Below are 20,910 nucleotides of genomic sequence, written 5' to 3'. Positions count from 1 at the left end.
TACTTGACAAGATTTTTATCTTCCACCTAAAGAGCCTATTACACATGTGCTAATTCTCTTTCTCTACTTGACAAGATTTTTATCTTCCACCTAAAGAGCCTATTACACATGTGCTAATTCTCTTTCTCTACAAGAGTCTAAATATCTATATAAGATTTCATAATCTAATTTAACTGATTGGCATTATGAAGTAATTAAATCAACTAACAATTTTAAAGCCAGATGGGTCATGAAGGATTAGGAAAATAATCACAAGTCTTTTGGGTCTCTACTGCAAGGCCATTAGTTAGGGTTCGATGACTGCCATGCCGTGATAATTAGGAAGCTCAGAGTATTCATGCCGCTTGTGCCAAATATCACAGCCGGGGCTGGTAGCAGAGAAGTCACTCTGTCCTCTAATTAACAGAGCGGGAAGGCTGGTGTCAAGGAAGAAGGAAAGAAAGAATGTAGAGAGAGGGCTACTTTGAATAGTTTTTAAGTATCTTCTGCTCTGACCTGAATGGGGGATGGGAAGAAGCAACAGGGTGAAGAAGGCAGAAGAGCAGGTATAGGTTTAGGACCTTTCCTTCCTTTGCCACTCAACAACACTGGGGCACAGTCCCAGGACAATTTGTAGCCTTCAAAAAAATGACTACTTCTCTCCTTTCTTTCTTCCTCGCCATGTGTGTGTAGTAACTAATAATCATAACTCTGATTATTGCATACTATGTTATTAAAACCACTTAGTTTTATCTTCAGGCAGCACAATGTTGGCCAATTATGCCCTATCTGGAGAATTCCAGGTCTGGTGCAATGCAACTTATTCTATGGGTGCTCAACTGAGACAACAGGGTGCCAGGTAGGTAAAGGGTCCTTTCCCAGATTGGCAAAGAGAACGGCGGATGAATTGTAGGACTTTATGGCTAGTTGCTTACGTAAATGAACATCTCCACTTGGAAGTCCTCTAAGCCTGCTCTGTGCACCCCACACAGGCAGGCAAGCTGATGGGAACTGGCAGAGAAGAGGCCACATTTCATGCCCGGGGTAAATTCTTAGGGGTTGCCCAAGTTCTCCCCTGATCGGTCAAGAAGGGGAGGAGTGCGGCATCAAATTTTACGCATAAGAAGTGTTCAATACCTACCAATTTCAGTTTTTAAATAAACTGCAGAAAAAACAGACATGGCTTATGTTCATTCTTTCACAGAGAAAAACCAGCCTCACGAGGTAATGAGTTACTTTAGTGTAAAAAATTGGGACCAGGATTTTGGTTAACTTCCTCCTAGTTTCCTACATTCCAGGGGCTCCCTTATGACCCAATGCACATACTAAATAGATATTGTAAAAATTCTGTATAATGTTAACAGATGTTCAGTACAACTTCTACATTCTGATGATGCCTACTTTAAAGGAGGATTAACATATGCATTATTCTCATCAAATATAAATGTTAGCTCTAATATCTAATTTAACACCTTCCAGTTCATAAAACACTCTTTTGCATTATAGATGGAATTGCCTAAACTAACTTAAATAGTGGTTTTCCTGCCAACTACACTACAAAAAAATGACCAACAGACATTATCCAGAAACGTTTTGCTGAACATATAGGTAGTCATGAGGTGAATAACTCAGGACTAATTACACAGCATTTTTTAATGAAAATACATAACTTTGGTTACTACCCTAGAGCTAACATGTTAAGCTCTTGAAAAAAATCCTTTAAGTGTAAGTGTTGATATGTCAAAAGAGACACAGATACCTGTGTTGTTTCAGGAATCACCTGTGTTCTAAGACAGTAGAGAGGCATATGATTGTGAATTGGGACTTCTCCATCCACAGTGTAGCAAGGAAGTTCACATCACACATGTTTTAGCTGATAGGATAAGCCTGGCTCTACTTTTTAAAAATTTCATTGAATGAAACCAACAGAATTGGAGGGATGAAACCTATTGCCCATCTACAGGCACACCATGCCTATGAAAATACAACTAGATTGTAAAGCCATATGGAAATGTTATTGTTTGACTTTTTTCTTTTATATATTTTTATGTTTCAGCCAACACAGGAAATTTCCATTCTAGCATCTAGGAGCAGTATTTACAATACATTCAATATTGTGGAACCTAGGGACGGGCAGAGAGTGATGAAGTACTGGCTTTCTGCCTGAACCAGAAGGAGTGCATGCTGTTGACAGTGTATTATTTGCTTTATGGCAATTAACTTCACCTCAGGGTCATTCCCATTAAACAAGCATTGGGGAAATCAGTTTCGATGTTCTGAATACAATTGGGAATAAAAGAACATAACCATTATGCAATTGGTCTCATTACCGAGTAATGGGCACAATCTGAAAATGAAGGGTGATTTTTATGTATTGACTCTTTTGTTGTTCTCTGAAGATACTTGATGAAGACTAGATATTAGATGGGGTGCCTTCTTTTCCAGTCTCAGATAGTATTTAACCCCAAGAAATGGATATTTTTAATAAAAATATGTTCTAGCCATGTAGATCACATTTCTCAAACTGGCATCATAAATAAACAAGTTCTTGGGAGTGTGTTCATTGTTTCAATAGACAGCATCGAAATCCCCTCTATCTTAATGGACACCACAAATTTTAAATAAAATTCTGAACCTCTATAGGACGAAGACTATATATATATTCATTTGTCTTTATAATTTTCCCTCAAATTATGTATTTCTTTATTTTCTATCAAACTAACAATAGCCAGCAAATAAGTGAAACCAAAGTAACTGTTTTTGTTTTTGTTTTTTTAAAGATTTTATTTATTTATCAGAGAGAGAGGGGGAGAAAGCGAGCACAGGCAGACAGAATGGCAGGCAGAGGCAGAGGGAGAACCAGGCCCCCTGCTGAGCAAGGAGCCCGATGTGGGACTGGATCCCAGGACGCTGGGATCATGACCTGAGCCGAAGGCAGCTGCTTAACCAACTGAGCCACCCCGGCGTCCCCCAAAGTAACTGTTTTTTAATGAGAATGACGGGCTTTTTTCTGAGCACTTCTTAGAAATATGTAAAATGCAGGTTTTTTTAAAGCATACATATTTTAACTTGGATGTCTCCCAAAATTATGCATGCCATATAATTCTTAGCCATTTTTTTTTGATATTTCTATAAAAATTTTCCCTCAGGACTTAGGTTTAATGTTAAAATGACTATTTCATCCTTTTTAGTGAAAATATTTTTATTTTGTATTGTTTACAACACCCAATATATAACCCAACCTGACCTCATCATTTTCATGCACATAAACAGCTTAATGGTATCCCATAACTTTCAAGACAAATTTCACTCGAGTGCTAGCATAACACTCAGGAATCTTCATGCACTAACTTCTTTCTATAAAGAAGTGAAAAAAGGGCCAAAGTATCTCTCATTCCTTGATCCTCCTATTTTGAACCCTAGAAATAAACATTCTCATAAACCTCAGTGCCTTTGCACGTATGCATATCCCTGGAATAATTTCTACATCTTCCCATATCACTCTGCACAGTGATTTTATTATTAGCTGATGCCTACTAAATGAACAGTGAATCTTCTAAAAGCAGAAAGCACTCATCATTGGGCCACTCAGAAATAGTGAATGCATAGAAGGCATTGGTAAAGGAATCAACGAGTGAAGTACAAGAATGTAAGTCAAGGCCAAAGTGCTTTGTGTTCTAAGAGGTTCATCTCAAGACTATTTCCTAAAAAGGTGAAAATCATTTGCAAAACAAATGACCAATTACGGGGATAGTTATCTATGGCATTTTCAGCTAATGAATTATGTACATATTAAAACTCAAGTTTATAAAGAGTTTGCATTAATATAAAAATGTTCTTATTAAAGAAAGTAGTATTGAAAAAATATATTTTGGTGCATTTTCATCAGGTAATAACATTTATTATGGTGTAGGCAATGGCAATATGCCTTTAAAATGGACAATGGAAACAAACCCTGCTGGCAAAATGATAGGGGGTGTGTCCTCCTCAGATATGTCCCCTCATCCTCGATCTAAAGGCTTGGATCCTCCTTAGAATCCCTTCATGCACAAGGAAACCCATGTCTAAAGGATATCACAATATAAGGCCAACAAAGTGAGGGTCTTCAGCTGGTTGGGTCTGGACTAAAGGGAAGAATGTGGGATGTTGGCTTATTTCTTCCCCTTTCAAACTGTATCTATTTAGATTTCCTAGAAGCATGCTATTCATTTATTTCAAAAAAGATTACTGAATTTTGGGGCTCTTACTCTAGGTTTATATCACTAATCTCTTCACCAGCTCAAAATAAACTCCAGAGTAATACAGTTACTATATGCCGTACTGTGAAATGCTTATTCAACGCATGACACTCAGATACCATGAAATGATAAGTTTTAAATGCCTCTGAAGACCAAGATCACTTAAAACAGGTCTTTCATGTCAAAAAGAACTTTATCCGGTGAACCATACTTCTGAGGTGCCAAGATAAATTTAAAACATCCCTTCAAAGAGTTTTTAGATGCTTTAGAACACCAATGCAAAATAAATATTTATTTCCCAAATACATTTTAAGCCATTTGAAAGTAAAAGGACTAATTTAAACGGCCAATGCTAAAATACAGAATGATATATATCCTTTCAAATCATTCTAAAACTATCATTAAAATGTGAGAAGACAGTGCCAAAAAGCTTGCATATGTTATACTGTTGGAAAAATTTTCCTAAGATCACCAACCTCCATTCGATATTTAAAAATATTCCTTCTGAAAGGCTTTTGCATATCTTACAATAACTGATACTAATAAAACTAATTCAAATGCAGTGAATTAACTTTAGTTCGGCTTTTCATTCTAAAAGAGTTTGCCATTCTGATGTTAAAGATTATTACAATAAAAATTTAGCTACATGACAGTAGGTATCTTTAAAAAAATTTTTTTTCCCACTTATTGCAGGCAGTCTATGCCTTACAACAGAATCCAAAAAATAATATGTCAAACATTGAAATCTTATATTGCTGTGTGGTATTTTATTTGCTCTTGCTTCATATAGTCCTGTGAAGTAAAATAGTGCCAATATGGGGTGTCTGGGTAACTCAGTGGGTTAAGCCTCTGCCTTCAGCTCAGGTCATGATCCAAGGGTCCTGGGATCAAGCCCCACATCCCCTGCTTCCCCCTCCCCCTCTGCCTGCTTCTCTGCCTACTTGTGATCTCATTCTTTCTCTCTGTCAAATAAATAAATAAAATCTTAAAAAAAAATAGTGCCACTACTTCTTTCTGCTGTTGAAGATAAATTTTGTACAAATCTGTTTCCAATGTTCTGTGCTTTGAACTCACTTTCCTCTAATTCATGTATATGCTGAAAGATTATAAACTCTGGCTATAAAATGGACAATATGAAGTTAGAAGTGATGCGATTCTTGAAATCCTGTCCATCCGCTTTATTTATGAACTGCAAAGGAAAATAATATCCAAAAGCCCAGAAATATTTTGGCACTGAAAGGAGTATGTACCCTATTAACATTGTCAGAGATAATTGAGAACTGTTGACTAAACACAATGGAACAGATTTGAAAGAGAAGGTCTATTCAAGTGTAAATCATATAAAGGTTGTGTCTAATTAGGACTATTTTACAAAATAATGCATTTGAAATAAAAAATAGGGACACATCTAAATTTTTATCAAACAGTTTAAATAAAACATCTCTCTGAATCCAAACAAAATTTATATGATCTCTAAGGAACATGCCCTATTTTGTGAAAAGAAATGACATGAAGCCTCTGAGCTGCTCTTGAAGGAAGTATGAGGTGTGAGGAGGAGAGATGATTTGAAGTTAGGAGTCCTGGATTCTAACGTGACCTCTACCCACACTGGGCATGTGGCCTTGAGAAGTCACTGAATCTGTATGCATTTAAATTTTCTTGTGTTAACAATTAAGCAGTTATGCTTAAAACTATCTAAAAGCCCTTCTGACTCTGGAACTTAAAAAATTTATAGCAAACCTCTGTTCATTAAAGTTTGGCAACTGGAAAAACATATTCTACGTTGTAAATGATGTGATTTTTGGGAAAAAAATGTGAATCCCCCAAATTTGTTTGTTCAAAATGAAGATTGATAATAAATTCTGTATGTTTACTTCTAATGTAGCTCCTATTAGACAGCAATTACAAAAGCATGAAAAAAACGAGGCAAACAAAATTTATGGGGCAAACATTTTCCTGTCTAGACTTTAAATACAAACAGATTTTAATAATTGCCTTTCAGTGCTATACCAAGAACTCAACCTTTTTATCACTCCATTTCCCCACAGCACACCATTGGATGGGGGCTGGTCTTTCTTGTCTCAGTTATATTAACAAGAAAATTCTAACCATATGGATTTTCATTTTCATTTTGTCTATTTATTTTTAAAGATTTTATTTATTTATTTGACACAGAGAGAGAGAGAGCACAAGAAGGGGGAGCAGCAGGGAGACGGAAAGAGAGAAGCAGGCTCACTGAGCAGTAAGCTTGATGCGGGGTTCTATCTCAGGACCCCGGGGTCAGGACCTGAGCTGAAGGCAGACACTTAACCAACCTAGCCACCTAGTCACCCAAGAATTTCATTTTAAATGTGTTTGTTTCCATTTGTGTTTTCGTTTTTTATTTAGATAGAGGATGTGAAGCAGGACCCCCTAAGTCAAATGGCCTCTAGCATCAGTGAAGAATGGGACTCTGAGGGTGTATGAGAGGCTTAGGAGGAGGAGACAGGAAAGCAGAGGATTCCCATATCACTTGGCAATATGGGGGCCCAAGAGAAACCTGGCCTTTGAAAATGTCACCATGGAAAGGATGACAGATAAAATTTTTTTTAAACTGCTAGAGTAATTTTGACATCCTTCTGCTGTAATTACTCTATATCCTCAGGAGCGAAGTGTGTCCCATATACTCTCCTTCTCTCAATTTTCTTTTGAATCCACTTCATTTAATCTTTTTGAGCCAAAAACTTCATTAAAATTATTTTTGACAAGGTCATCATTGACCTCTATGTTTCAAATATAATAGATCTAATAAATATATTTAGATACAATAAATAAATCTAAAAATAAATAAATAAATCTTACAATAAAGGTGTTTAAATGCAATAAACACATTTTAAAATATAATAAATATATTTAAATGTAATAGTCAATTTTCAGTCCACATTATTTTTGACTTTAAAGCTTTTGATGGAGATGATCATTCCTTCCTTCTTATAACACTTTCTCACTTGCTTTACAGGAAAGCATTCTCTTCTGCCTGCCTCTCCTGTGTTGGTGGCTACTCATTTTAATCTGCTTTGCTGGTTTCTTCTCTCTCTGATGTCTAAATGGTAGAGTGTCCCAAGGCTCAATCCTTTAGTAGCTTCTCTTTCTTTTCACTCACTTCTTAGGTGACGTGATTTAGTCAGTGTTTGAAGATATCATCCATATATTTTCTATCTCTGACCTTCTCTCTTGACTACTTAACTTATATATCATACTTGATCACACTTAGATGTCCAAAAGGGATCTCAAACTTCTGTTGGAAATCAAACTCTTTCCTAATCTTGCTGTCCCACAGGCTTTCCTAGGTAAGGTGATGGTGACTCCATCCTACCAGTTGCTTGGCCAAAACCATCACAGTCAATCCCTGGCATCTTTATTTCTCTCACACTCCACATCTAGTCTTTCAACACATTCTGTTAGTTCTACTTTCAAAAATATACAGAACCTGACCACTTCCCCCACCTCCTCTGCTAACACTGGGGTCAGACTACAATCATCTCTTTCTTGGACTGCGGTAGTAACTTCTTAACTGATCTCTTTACTTCTACTTTTCTCTTTTTCCCATCTACTCTCAATGCAGAAATGGAAATAACTTTTAAAAACATAAAACCAGAACAAATCACTCCTTTATTCAAATCCTCCAATGGTATCTCACATCACTCAATAAAGGAAGGTCATACTAGCATTCTTACTACTCCTTGCTTTACTCCTGCCTCAGAGCCTTTGCCTGGGACTTGCTCTCACCAGTTACCCTCATAGGTGGTGCCCATCCGCACTCGCTGTAGATTTTAAATCAGTGTGATCTCCTCATTGAGACCTTTCGGATCATTATATTCTGCACCTACCCTCTCCCAACTCCAAACCCATATTTATTTCTCACTCTTGCTTAATTTTTATCATCACAATTTTATACTATGTTACTTACTTATACTGTATATTTTCTGATTCATTTTCCCCAAACATTCTCCCCCAAACATTAGTCTACTGTGTACTCTTTCCCCCGCTTTGCTACAGCACACTTAGGGTATGTGTATCAATAGTTTCTTTGCCTAGAGAACAAAACTTCTGTACAAACTAGTTTATATTATACACATACACATATTATACACATACATTATATTTACACATTATATTATACATTAAATATGTGTATATTATACATGTATAAAACAATATATATCATACATAAATATATAATATAATATATTATATAAACATATAATATATAATATGTGTACTATAAACTAGTTTGTTTTTGTTATATATACAGACATGTGTTATAAATGAGTTTATATTATATATTATATATACTAGTTTATATTATATATTGTTATCTTATATATTATATATATTATGTGTATATTATATGTATATATGTATATGTACAATACATGATATATATATACATTATATAATTATGTTATTTATATTATATACTATATATACTAGTTTGTTTATATTATTTATGTATTATAAAATTGTATATATAATATACATGTAACATATATATGTACATTGCATATCTATTATGTATATATTGTGCAATATAATATAAACATATACATACATGCAATATGTTACATATATGTTATAAAACTAGTTTATATTATATATGTTTTATATATATTATATATAATATTTAAAAAATAATTTTCAATAGGTAAATATTTTAAAATAATTTTAGAAGGAAGTTATTACTCAAGAGCTATAAAAAGTCTGTTATTAAGTGCAAAACACAAATGAAGTACTATGCTGCTGACATATGTGATAAAAAGGCAAGCTGGGAGCCCCATGCCCTGAGATCTTGCCTTGACCTAACTGGTTCTGAGAGTAAGTGATGATCAATTTAATCTCTGGGACTCCAGGATTAAATGATTTGCTAATCTCACATTTTATGCTGAAGCAATTTGGTTTTATTTACCTGCTAACTTCTAATACAAAAAAAAATCTAAAATCTTTGAGTGAGATTTCAGAATACATCTCTATTTATCAAAAATAGTTGATGGACACTTTTGAAGAAACAAAATGGAGGAACAAGGGGCATTAAATTATTTTCTTCAGGTGCTCTGTCTTTTCAAACTAATACGCAAATGGCACAGAAGCAAGCCCGATATTACTCTTTCATAGCACCTTTGTATTTACTGCAGAGCTATAATTCTTGTAGGTAGATGTATCTGGAAGTTAGAACTTTGAAGATTCTATAAAAATAAAAAGTTAATACAGAAAGTAGATATAAAAGGACATATATACTGTGTGGTGCCTTGAGCAGCCCCTATAAACCAATACATTAATATTTATGCAAAGTAATGCAGTGATTAACTGTAAATGGCCTTTCTTTAACTTAATTCATACACAGTTCAGGCATTTAGGCACCACACTTGTCACAAAAAACTTTCAGTTTCCAATCCTTTAAGGAGTTTGGAATTTCAGATAAGGAGTTGCAAATGTGCCTTAATGATCAAGAATTAATCAGAAAATAGCTGCTGTTTTGATAAGATAAGATAAATGCTAGAAAATCCCTCACCTCCTCCACATGTGGCATCACAATCTTCCCAGCCTGTGTGTGTCCACATGAAAAGGGGTTCAGGTGCTTTTGAGCTCTGATTCTCTGGAAGAGGGTCTGATGGGATAGTGTATTCATAGTGAAGACCGTAATTCTGGTCCTGAAATAGCAGCACCTATAATAAGTGAAAATGATAAAGGCAGCAAGGTTAAAGGAGAGCATAGACAATGTTAAGTATAATACCAAGGATATGGATACCTTAAAATGTTTGTTGCATGGTGTGCATGTAGAATTGTGAAATTACTGGAATCTTCAAAGTGACATACTTCTGCAAAGACTGGAGTTACACATTTAACCTCTGAGCTAAAGACATTTTGACAAATGGCCCACCTGAATGAGGTCGGAGATACCAGGTCATGGTTTTTCAAGTTGATGAATGGACCAGGCAGTTTCCCAAAGTATGATACATGTCGACAATGACTTTACTAGAGAGGAAAGGATTATCTATCCTATCTAACATCAAGATATAACCCACAATCTAACATCAAATGTAGCCTTTCCACTCATAAAACAGCACCATGGATAGTGAGTCCGTGTGTCAGTAGAGGAAGAGGATACAAGGCTGTGTGAATCACTTCACTCTCCAGAAGGTAGAGAACATCTAACTGACCAGAGGACAATGATATTTTTCCATGTTGCTTACTGTTAATTTTCAGTTTTGGCAAGATTATTAATTTTCCTTTTGTAGGAAAGATCATTTCATTTGAAAAGAAATTTATGTTCAAATGAACTGTTAAATACTAACTTAACAATGGTACAGTTACGTACACATATGTCCACAATGCAATAAACAACGAAAAGTATCTGAGAATGACTGAACTTTGGGCCACAATGCACTAACCCATAGCAGGGACCGTGTTTGTTTTGCTGTCCCCTGGTACCCAGGGCCAAGCTTAGGAATGCATGGGTAATAATCAGATCTATTTTAAGTGAAAGAAATAATGCCTGAAGTATATTCATTTTAAACGAAAGAACAAATGAGAATGTATGTTCCTTTATAAACACATTTGCAGAAAACATGTCAAACAATGCCATGGACTATATCACTTCTATGAATCTGAGGATTCAGGAAAGCAATCTATGTAATACAATATCATGCATAAAAACATATCTAGATTTAAATTCTGTTAAATTGTTCAAGAACTTTGAGGGGTACCTGGGTGACTCAGTTGGGTAAGCAACTGCCTTTGGCTCAGGTCATGATCCTGGAATCCAGGGATTGAGTTCCACATTGGGCTCCCTGATCAGCAGGGAGTCTGCTCCCTCCGACACGCCCCCCTCTCTCTCATTCTCTCTCTCTCTCTCAAATAAATAAATAAATAATCTTAAAAAAAAAAAGAACTTTGTGTGACATAAACCTCTATTAAGGTAGTTTTTTTTTTTTTTAAGATTTTATTTATTTATTTGACAGAGAAAGAGATCACAAGTAGGTAGAAAGGGAGGCAGAAAGCGGGGAAGCAGGTTCTCCACTGAGCAAAGAGCCCGATGCGGGGCTCAATCCCAGGACCCTGATATCATGAGCTGAGCCGAAGGCAGAGGCTTAACCCACTGAGCCACCCAGGCACCCCACCATCAAGGTAATTATAATGACAGGTAATTCTTAGTTAAAGCTCAGTGTGGAAAACAGGACATGAGTACAGGGTTAGTTTTCTTTGCTTCTTTATCTCAATACTCTGCTCAATATATCAACAGAAATGCTAAGATATATATATTTTTATATGTGGATTTGGGAACTAATATAATGGAACTTTAAATCAGCTCTATCAACAATAAAAATAATAGTTTTCATATTCACATATATATAACATACTGGGGTACTAATTCTAAGTACATCACAGTGCTTATTTTGGCCTTAAATATCTCATTTGATGTTGCCAGTTATAAGGGACCTCCAGCTAAATAAGTTAAAAAAGAGAGAGAGATTGACTTATCTCATTTATGGACATAACCAGACTATTACATAGTTTTTAAATTGATAAAAATAACATAAATTATAGCTATTTGCCAACTTCTTTAACTTAATGAAAACACGTCTATTTTTCCTTAAAAAACTACCTTTTCATTGATAGAACTTTAGATTGTCCTTGAATACCTAACGCCACTTCAAATAAAGATATTGGCCACAAAATCATTAGCTCTTTCTTAAACCATTCGACTTTGGCAGTAGAGCTCTGCAAGAAGGAAAGTGTGACCGTGTTACCGTGGAGGGGCACACAGTGAAACATGGCAGCAAAAGGTATTGCCTTTCAAAGTTCAGTACCGGCTTTCAATCTGTAATAGTCATTAACGAAAAATATCTTAGAAGTGCAGTTTCCCTTGGATTACTGAATAAATCCAGGTCACATAGATGCCTTCTTTTAGACATAGTTCACTGATTTTAATTATGCTTCATGCTTCCAGGAAAAACCTTGGTAATTACCAGTCAGATTAAGGATTCTGCAGCAAGGAGACTCCCAGGCCCAGCACTGAGGTCTCACATACTGTTTAAAGATTTTGAATTAAAGGCACCATAAAGAGCTCCCATCTTGTTCCATTAAAAAAAAAAAAAAAAATGTAGGTTACATTCATATAAGGCAGGTCACCCAAAGGCCTTCTCTGCTAACCCCATCCTTAAAAATATGATTGTTGTTGATAATGTTGTTATTATAAGTGACCCAGTCATGGAAAGAGCCAAATATTGGTCATACAATGTTTGTTTAGTCATTTTTTTTTTCTTTCTCCAGATGGCACAAGGCACAGAGTGGAGTTTCCAGTTCAAATCAAGGAATAGGATCCAAAGGAACCGTGAGGAGATGAAGAACACAATTATTGAAAGTATGTGTATACTTAGGATCCCACGTTGTCTGCAGTAAAGCACTTAGATCTGAGCTTTCCGTCAGGAGAGGCAGCATAAAGGACTGATTAACACCTGGTTTATTCACAGCTAAATAACTTCCTGGGAGACACTATGCACATTACTTAACTTTTTCATGCTGAGATTTTTTTTTTTTTTTAATCCATACACTGGAGAAATAATAATACACAGCACACAGTGTTTCCGTGAGGACTGAATGCTGTCATGAATGCAAAATGCTCGTGAACAGTCTCTGGCTCAGTGTTCAGCGAATGGGATGTATTATCATTATGATGAATATTTGGAGCAGAAGGTTCCCATGCATCTCCCTTTGCTCCCTTCATTCCTGTCAATCAGGCCCGCGAACATAGTTCTATAAAAAAACTGTGATCTGAAATGTGGTCGACAGTAGTGACATCAACTGGGAGCTGGTTAGAAATGCAGATCTTGGGTCCCTCCCAGACCAAATGAATCAGAATGTGCATTTTAATAAGAATCCTAGGTGATCTGCAGGCACATTCAGAAAGCAGGAAAAGCAAATGGGCTGATATGTGATTTGAACTCTGGCTCCCAGACCAGCAACACAGATGTCTCCAATTGAAGACAAATTCAACTCGAATTGTGCAGTGATATTAAATAATGTGGCACACCACACTCCAAATAAACAGTCAGTTGATCGTGTTTTAGAGTTGTTTTTATGTGTGGACTTAAGGAGGTGTTGAAGTGTCTGAATTTCAGACTCTGCCACTAGGATGGGGAACACGCCAGCTGTGCAGTCAGCCCTCAGGCTCCTGAGCCATTACTGCGGACTGCAAAGTTCAAGGTCGAGAGGAGCACAGGAACCTGCCACCAGCTTGGAGGCGGAACCCCACTGCTCCGCTTCCTTCATTCTCTGTCCTGCCTCATACCTACTCTTCTACTACACAGTGAAGGGGTATCATCCCGAAGATTCCAACTTTCATACTTCTTTGCAGGAATCAATGCAACCAGTGAGAAAACAAAAGAGGGAAATCGGATGTGTTGTTAGGTAAGTTTACCAAAGCTTTTCCCAGGGACGGTATCATTTTATCAAAGGCATTTTATGCAGATTCAGAAAATGCCCATGCCATGGATGCTTGAAATGCTATGAGCTGCCAGAGTATATAACACCGTCTTTACAGACACCTGCTCTTGCTAGTGAGTCACGAAGACGCTGCTGGCAAAACTGTTCTTCTTGAAAAAAATGGGCTCCTTTTTGCCTGACAATTCCCTTCTACTCTGAGTCTGTGAATTAATTCCCTAAAATGTCTTGCCCTTCTTGCAATAACTTCTGGTTTGACTCCATGATTTAAAACACATTAAAATGAAAACCTAAACGCCCCTCCCCCTTCAATGATTTTCAATGTCTACCTGACAATTCAAACTTGGAAAAAAGATCAGAGAAGGTACAGTGGGAATGGCTTTGGACACGGAAGTTGATTATGCAATATTATCATTGATCCCTTCATACCAGGAGGTGTAAAGGTGACGTAGTAGGTCCTTTGGCAGAGATCTTCTCCCAGAGGCCTCGTCTTACATAATGGACAGTAGTGCCTGCTAAGTTGAAAGCTCCTGAGTGCTCAATCTTCCAGTCACTATTAATAGACTGCTTTCCAGCGTCTCGTAGAGCTAGAAAGAGGTTCAAAAATATTACGACAGCTGAACAAGTTAGCATCATTAATCAATATCCACTTCCCATGATTTAATAGAAGCAGTTCACTTATTTCTAAGCTAACAGGTTAACACTCCCCGGTGTAAGACATGAGGCATCTCCTCCATAGGGAAGAACACAGAGCACATGCCATGAGCTCGCCTTCCCTCCTGGCACTGTCTACAGCTATGGTACCACGTTTATCGTGGCCTCTTCCAGCCTCCTATGGACATGTGACATCTGTAACCCATATTCTGCCCCATAATGATTTGTTCTTTAACAAACTATTATCTTAAGACTATGTCTTAAGACATAGTGTCCACCCAGCAGGCACAGTCGGGAAAGCATGACTCGTGATCTTGGGGTGGTGAGTTTGAACTCCACTTTGGGTGTAGAGATTACCTAGGAATAAAAACTTAACAACAACAAAAAAAAAAGACTCTGTGTGTCTGTTGTCTATGCGGTAATCCTATAAAGGATGTTGACACTATATATTCTCTGTGTGTCCCATGCCACCCGAAAAAGTGATTAAAGAAAGGTCATTAAAAAGTATGTTAGCAAACAAATCAGGATGACAGACTTATTTTCATTACAAAACAATTCAAACATAAAATGTGTTTGTTTTATAAACAGAACTCAGGACCCTGGAATATCATGTTTGTGATTAACAAGAATGGAAGATAAATGCTAATTCTCATCTATAAACAGCCCTCACTTACACGGGATTTTACGGAATAACTTTGTTTACCTACATGAATTTTTTCTTTTTTCTTTGATCTCATCTTTGCTACTATTTAAATAAGATTCATGACAAGTGACAAGAAAGTGAGATGTCATAATTACCATTTTAAACTAAGGATTCCTTCTTACTTTGTTTCAAATGATTTTATTTGCCTAAATTAAACTTCCAGGCTCTTCCATATAAGAGAATTCTCATTCTAAGATACATCTACATGAGGATTTTTATGTCATAATGCTATCAAAATATTTTGAAAACTGAAGCCAGTAAATCTTCCTAAATATCATCAAAGCCAATCTCCATTTATTGACTATTTGAAGGTTTCCCAGTTTTTATATTATAGATAATGCTCAGATAAATACACTGTATACTAGCTCTATGTGTATCTGATTATTTCCCTTGGATAGATTCCCAGATCTGGAATTACAGAGCCAAATAAATAGAACGTTTAAAGACTGAAAAACAATCTCAAATTGATTTTCACAAAGGTTGCACCAATACAGGCTTGCATAACAGTCATTGAGAGTAGCATTTTTGAATACCTTTTTTAGAAGCCACTTTTTCATGAAAACATTTCATCATGACTGAATAATTACTTATTAACCTATAAGGTATAAAGTAGGAAATATTCAAAGTCCTTGCACCTTCCAAAATTAACAGTTATAAATATGTTTTCTGCCTTTATGGAATTTATAATCTAACTGGAATTTGCTGGAACCTGTGTGGGAAGAATGAAGAAAAACTTTGGGGACGCCTGGGTGGCTCAGTTGGTTGGGCAGCTGCTTTCGGCTCGGGTCGTGATCCCAGCGTCCTGGGATCGAGTCCCACATCGGGCTCCTTGCTCTGCGGGGAGCCTGCTTCTCCCTCTGACTCTGCCTGCCACTCAGCCTGTGGTCGCTCTTGCTCTCTCTCTCTCTGACAAATAAATAAATAAAATCTTTAAAAAAAAAAAAAAAAGAAAGAAAAACTTTGAACGACATCATTTCCTGAGGCTGGAAGCCAGGGCAAAAGAGAAAGTGGAGAGAGAACATTCAGGACTGAGGGAGCTACAAATGGGAAGTTCTTAAAGATCACAGCTTGGTGAGAATCAGAGAGCAAGTGTGCAGGATGCCAGATGTACCAAAGTGAATCATGATGAGATGAGGCTGGAGAAGTAAGGGATCACCAGATCTTACGGACCTTGTTCACACTTTTAGGGCTTTTTTCCCTAAGAAAAAATACAAAGCTATGAAAGTTTTTGAAGTAAGGGATCACCAGATCTTATGGACCTTGTTCATACTTTGAACAAGGGCTTTTTTTTTTAATACCTTCTTAGAAGCCACTTTTTTAGGGCTTTTTTCCCAAAGAAAAAATACAAAGCTATGAAAGTTTTTGAACAATAGTGTAAAGACATGGACTGCATGTGGGGTAAATTTGGATAGCAAAGACAGGAGATCATTGTAACCCAACAGAAAGTTATGGTAGCTTGGATTCAGGTACTGGAGAAAAATATAAAGAGGCATTTAGGAGTGAAATTGATAAAATGTGATGACTTGTTGTTGCAGGTGAAAGAAGTGTCAGGTATGACGTAGGGCTTCTCAGATGAGAAAATGGGGGTATGACAATAGTGCAAAGGGAAAGACTAGCAAAAGAACACGTGTGAGGAAAAAATACTAGGAATTAAATTATGAACTATGTAGGTTAAAAAAAACTTGTTTAATTGCTACTAAGGCTAAAGATATTTTTCATTTGCTTATTAGTCATTTGTGTTTTAAAATTTAAATTAACAAAGTAAATTATTAATGGTTTATTATAGTGTTTCTGGTCCACTGAGGGATTTTTCTGGGGCTGATATTCCCATTATTATAAGTAACATATTCATAAAATTATTGAAATTTTACCTTATCAATCTTAATTTCTACCGAAAAAGATCTCCAGGTACTGCACATAAAGCATAATGTTTTAATAAAATATTAAGTATGTGTATTTTCAGATTTATGAAAAATATATAAGTATTCATTTTTAACTTGAATTTTAAACTTGAGGGGGTAATATGTTGACAGAAAATGTAACACTTTGAGAATAGCTTTTACTACCTACAAATGGATATACATCAGATAATGCTAAACTGATGAAAAAAAGTGATTTTGCCTAAAAGGTAAAATATTTCATTGTATTTCTCTGAAATCTATGAAATGTTCTAAGAAATCTTTTTGGTTTAGATTTGTAACTGTGGCCAGTATAATTCCATAATTTTTCTGTGTTTCAACATACACTCAGGACACAATTATAAAGGAGTATTTCCTGAAAATCTCTAATAAAATTGCCTTCTAATAAAAAATCCTTCTGGGGATGGCTATAGTATAATGTTTAGATTCAATCGATATTTCTGCAATTCAGTATTTCCCCCCAAATGGCATACGCATACGTACCTGAAAACTCACATAATTTATAAGTTTAATAAAATATGAAGAAGAACCAATACACTAAGTGTTTTTTTCTTGTTCTGTGTTTTTGTTTTTAATCCATTAACTTAAAAATGTGTTTTTAGAAAACCTGTTTCTGGTCATACCATAATAAGTGGAACTATACTATCTCTTGCAATTAAAATAATGAGAAAACCGAACAGTGTAGGATACAACTGTTTTCCAACACTGGACAACAGCGAGAGAACTGAGGTCCCCAAGAGAAGAACAAATGTGATGTCTTAAATTGCTTGACTTTCTGCCTGAAGATATTTACCAGACCAAACCTCTGGGAGTGGGAACTCAAGCAGAGCACAGACAATGGGGACTTCAGTAAGATGAACACACAGAGAACAGAGTTCAAATTGTCTGAGGCATCTGGAATCTGTTTTCTGGAATAGTGGAGAAGAGGAAGCTGCACAGAGACAATCTCTAAAAATCCCCAAAGGTGCTCCTTTGAGCCTGTGGCTAAATACCAAGCTGTGAATAAGTGTGGTGAGACTTTTCAAGGCTGGGAAAAGAGCAATTACATTGAGCCTGGAAACTATACAATGTCTGGAGCTCATGTAGGGTTGGAAGACATACGAGTTCTATTCAGAGAGGATAGAGCCTACTGAACATACTACAGAGACTTCAGTGGAGTACCTAAAAAAAAATAAAATAAAAATGTGCATATTAGAAGTGATGTTGGACTAGTCTTAGAATAAAGACTACTCGAGATCCAGCCCAACAAAGGCTTCACAAAAGCTTCAAGAACTTAAGCTGATCTGTAATTAATAAATCTCAACAGTAAATAAAAAGAACAAAATGAAGCCAACAAAATGAAGCTCAACAGTAAATAAAAACAATAGTCATCTAGCACTCTCACATTAACAGTGTCCAGCACCCAACCAAAAAATTACTAGATATATGAAAAAGTTAAAAAATGTGACCCATAATCAGGCAAAAAAAAAAAAAAAAAATCTGTCAATAAAATGAGACCCAGAAATAACACAGATGATGAAACCAGCAGACCATGACTTTAAAAAAGCTATTTTATATATATATATATATATATATATATATATATATATATGATCAGTATGCACAAGAATTTAAAGAAAAAACTATAATATTAAAGAGAAAAGTAGAAACTACAAGAAAATAAGCAAATCAAATTCCTCAGAATAGAAATCTAAAATATCTGAAACAATAAATTCATTAAATTGGCCTCAGGGCTGATTAGAGATTGCAAAATAACTCCATGAACTTGATGGGAAGTTGATAGACTAGAACTACATGGAATGCAGAAAGAAAAACAAAGGCTGAAAAAATAAACAGAGTTGGGGCACCTGGGTTGCTCAGTTCTTTAAAATGTCTGCCTTCAGCTCAGGTCATGATCCCAGGGTCTGGGATTGAACCCTGCATCAGGCTCCCTGCTCAGTAGGGAGCCTGCTTCACCCTCCCCCTCCTTCTACTCTCTCTCTATCAAAGAAATATATAAAACCTTTTAAAAAAATGAACAGAGCATCAGTGACTCACAGGAAATACCTGGTAGACTCATACAGATGGAACTGGAATCCCAGAGAACAGGGAGTAGGCAAAAAAGTTATTTGAAGACATAATGCCCCAAATTTTTCCAAAGTTGATGAAAACCATAAACTTACTGTGTTAATCAATACAATGGGATTCAAGAAAGGAAAGTGCAAGGAAAGATCACCAAACCACATCATAATCAAACTGCTAGAATCCAATGATTAGGAGAATAATCTTAAATCTTCAAAAGGCACTTTATATATAAAGGGAAAAAAGATTACCAATTTTCTGGATATACTGTCAGAACTAATAGAAGCCAGAAGACAATGAAACATTACCTTCAAAGTGAGTAAAAAAATAAAGCATAAGCAAACAAAATATAGAATTCTATATCTAGTGAAAAGATCCTTCAAATAGGGAAGAAAAACAAATAAACTGTCAGTAAAACAAAATATGGGAATTATAGCACCAGCAGATATGCTCTACAAGAAATGTGAAAGGACATTTTTCAGGCTGAAAGAACATGGCTCCAAGAGGAAATGGTGGATTATGTGAGGGCATGAAGAATGTTGGTTACATATACATAAATATTTTTTTAATTAATAAGTTCTTTATAGGATGATTGACTTTAAAGCAAAATTGATTACAACTTATTTTGGTGATTAAGACATATGAAAAAAAAGTGACTATATGAAATGTTGAAATATGCATAATAGCACAAAGTAAGGGAAGCAGGTAAAGGGAAATACACTTTTAAGGAACACAGATTACCTGCAAAATGGCATCATATAATTTGAAAAGAGACTGTAATAAGTTAAAAATGCATACTGTAAATCCTAAACTGGCCATTTAAGTATAAAAAAAGAGCTATATACAGCAAACAGGCAAATTAGAGATTAAGTGGAATGTTTATTCAAAAAACAAAAACAGGGAGGAGTCAAGATGGCGGAGAAGTAGCAGGCTGAGACTACTTCAGCTAGCAGGAGATCAGCTATATAGCTTATCTAAAGATTGCAAACACCTGCAAATCCATCGGCAGATCGAAGAGAAGAAGAACAGCAATTCTAGAAACAGAAAAACAACCACTTTCTGAAAGGTAGGACTGGCGGAGAAGTGAATCCAACGCGACGGGAAGATAGACCCTGGGGGGAGGGGCCGGCTCCCGGCAAACGGAGGAGCAACAGAGCACAAAATCAAGACTTTTTAAAGTCTGTTCCGCTGAGGGACATCGCTCCAGAGGCTAAACCGGGGCGAAGCCCACGCGGGGTCAGTGTGGCCTCAGGTCCAGCAGGGTCACAGAAGGATCGGGGGTGTCTGAGTGTTGCAGAGCTTGCGGGAATTAGAACAGGAAAGCCAGCTACAGAGACAGAGCCGACAGTAAGCTTGCAGCTCGGGGTTACCTTGAACCGGTCGCAGGCCGGTGAGCTCGGAGCATGGCCGGAGGTCAGGCAGACGGGAGTTACTGGGCACTGTTCTCTGAGGGCACACTGAGGAGTGGGGCCCCAGGCTCTCGGCTCCTCCGGGCCAGAGACCAGAAGGCCGCCATTTGTATTCCCGTCCTCTGGAACTCTACGGAAAGCGCTCAAGGAACAAAAGCTCCTGAAAGCTAACCCGAGTGGATTACTCAGCCCGGCCCCTGGTAAGGGCAGTGCAACTCTGCCTGGGGCAAAGACACTTGAGAATCACTACACCAGGCCCCTCCCCCAGAAGATCAACAAGAAATCCAGCCAAAACCAAGTTCACCTACCAAGGAGTGCAGTTTCAATACCAAGGAGAGCAGCAGAACTCCAGAGGAGGAGAAAGCAAAGCACGGAACTCATGGCTTTCTCCCTGTGATTTTTTAGTCTTGCAGTTAATTTAATTTTTTCTTTTTCATTTTTTTTCTCTTCTTCTGCTAAATTTTTTT

General features: G+C 36.6%; 1 protein-coding gene across 1 annotated transcript in view; it reads right to left on the bottom strand.

The window, feature by feature from the left end:
* Window positions 1–20,910, bottom strand: part of ADAMTS19 (ADAM metallopeptidase with thrombospondin type 1 motif 19) — a 251,991-nt gene that overhangs the window by 31,310 nt on the left and 199,771 nt on the right. The window contains exons 16-17 of the mRNA XM_059416340.1: window positions 14,127–14,284; window positions 9,766–9,919 (exon numbers count right to left, since the gene is read on the bottom strand). Coding sequence (XP_059272323.1) covers window positions 9,766–9,919; window positions 14,127–14,284 — 312 coding nt within the window. The remainder of the gene's footprint in view (window positions 1–9,765; window positions 9,920–14,126; window positions 14,285–20,910) is intronic.

This window comes from Mustela nigripes, chromosome 12 (assembly GCF_022355385.1).
Source record: "Mustela nigripes isolate SB6536 chromosome 12, MUSNIG.SB6536, whole genome shotgun sequence".
In the NCBI taxonomy this organism is placed as follows: domain Eukaryota; kingdom Metazoa; phylum Chordata; class Mammalia; order Carnivora; family Mustelidae; genus Mustela; species Mustela nigripes.
The sequence above is the reverse complement of the archived record's forward strand: the minus strand, read 5'-3'. Positions and strand labels throughout refer to the sequence as shown.